The sequence below is a fragment of the Cebus imitator genome, unplaced genomic scaffold (assembly GCF_001604975.1).
Source record: "Cebus imitator isolate Cc_AM_T3 unplaced genomic scaffold, Cebus_imitator-1.0 Scaffold415, whole genome shotgun sequence".
NCBI lineage: Eukaryota > Metazoa > Chordata > Mammalia > Primates > Cebidae > Cebus > Cebus imitator.
The window spans coordinates 1,408,297-1,409,731 of record NW_016107730.1 but is presented as its reverse complement, the minus strand read 5'-3'; the positions used below and the strand labels follow the sequence as shown (position 1 = coordinate 1,409,731).

Here is a 1,435-nt window from a genome sequence, read left to right as displayed (position 1 = left end):
CACCCGCCTCAGCCTCCCAAAGTGCTGGGATTACAGGCTTGAGCCACTGCGCCCGGCCGGAATGAGTTTATTCTTTATCACTGCTACACAGCATTATTCCATCATATAAATATGAAAGGGGAATATTGTTATGGTAGAGTGTGTTGAAGAAGGTCTTGTATCCTTCCCTGAAACGAGATCAGGAATTCTGAAATGGCACTGCCTCCACTGCTGTTCTTTGTTTATGCCACAATTTTTCTACCCAGCTTCCTCTTGATAGACAATTGAGAGATTTCCAGGTTTCAGCTGTTATGGATATAGCTGCTATGAAAACCCTGTGCATGTCTTGTAGTGGCTACGTGCCCTCATTTTTCTGGGGTATATACTAGGGAGAGACGCTGTTGTAGCAAAAGGTAGGCATGTTTTCTGTTGCTGTCCATACAACCAGGCAGCTAACCTGGGCACCTTCACTAGGGTGCACCTACTCCCACCCTGGCACTTACTGGGTCAGCAAGTCTCCACTGTCTTGGCTTTTCAGGAGCTAGCCAATCTCCCCAATTAGGATGCACAACCCTTGAGGGCAGGCACCCATGTCACTCCTTCCTTTATGAGCCCTGGTCCCTCCTCCAGGAAAGAAATCTCCAGCAGAGACAGCTGTCCAGTAATGATCAAGGGTCCCAGCCTAGCCAACTCCCAGTCGCCATGAAGAACACCAGTCACCAGAGGGACCCCAAAAATCTTTGACCGTTGTGAAAAATGAGCTAGACTTGGTTTGTTCTCGGAGATGGCTCCCTGGCCATCTTGTACAGCATCCACTAGCTGCTGACTATTTCCTAGCAAGGCAGAGAAATCCTTTAGCTGTAACACATCAGTTGTTCATAGTGATATGTCTCTTTCAGACCTTTAAACAACTAACTCCTCCCTACTCTCATCATTTTTTTGAAAAAAACAGTTTCAAATAATCTGGCAGAAATGTTTTCCAGAGCAAGACACTTACCTGAGCATTGCATTGGACTCTCTAACCACCTGGGCTATCTGAAACTTCTGAATCTTCTGCTGACATAGGAGATTGTGCGCTTTGGTCCACCTAGAAACAGACACCCCACAAAACCCCACATTCAGGTCACTCAAGTAAATCAATCGTCCTTTCCCTTTACAGAGCCAAGTCCTCTCTGATAGCATTACCGACAGAGGCCTCATCTTTTTCCACAGAGCCACTTCTTGAAGGATGTTAGCTGTCCTTAAAAGGAAGAGAGTGGGGCCGGGCGCGGTGGCTCAAGCCTGTAATCCCAGCACTTTGGGAGGCCGAGGCGGGTGGATCACGAGGTCAAGAGATCGAGACCGTCCTGGTCAACATGGTGAAACCCCGTCTCTACTAAAACTACAAAAAATTAGCTGGGCATGGTGGTGCGTGCCTGTAATCCCAGCTACTCAGGAGGCTGAGGCAGGAGAATTG

General features: G+C 47.9%; 1 protein-coding gene across 1 annotated transcript in view; it reads right to left on the bottom strand.

Moving 5' to 3' along the window:
- Nucleotides 1-1,435, bottom strand: part of NT5C3B (5'-nucleotidase, cytosolic IIIB) — a 13,389-nt gene that overhangs the window by 6,149 nt on the left and 5,805 nt on the right. The window contains exon 6 of the mRNA XM_017509444.2: nt 977-1,066. Coding sequence (XP_017364933.1) covers nt 977-1,066 — 90 coding nt within the window. The remainder of the gene's footprint in view (nt 1-976; nt 1,067-1,435) is intronic.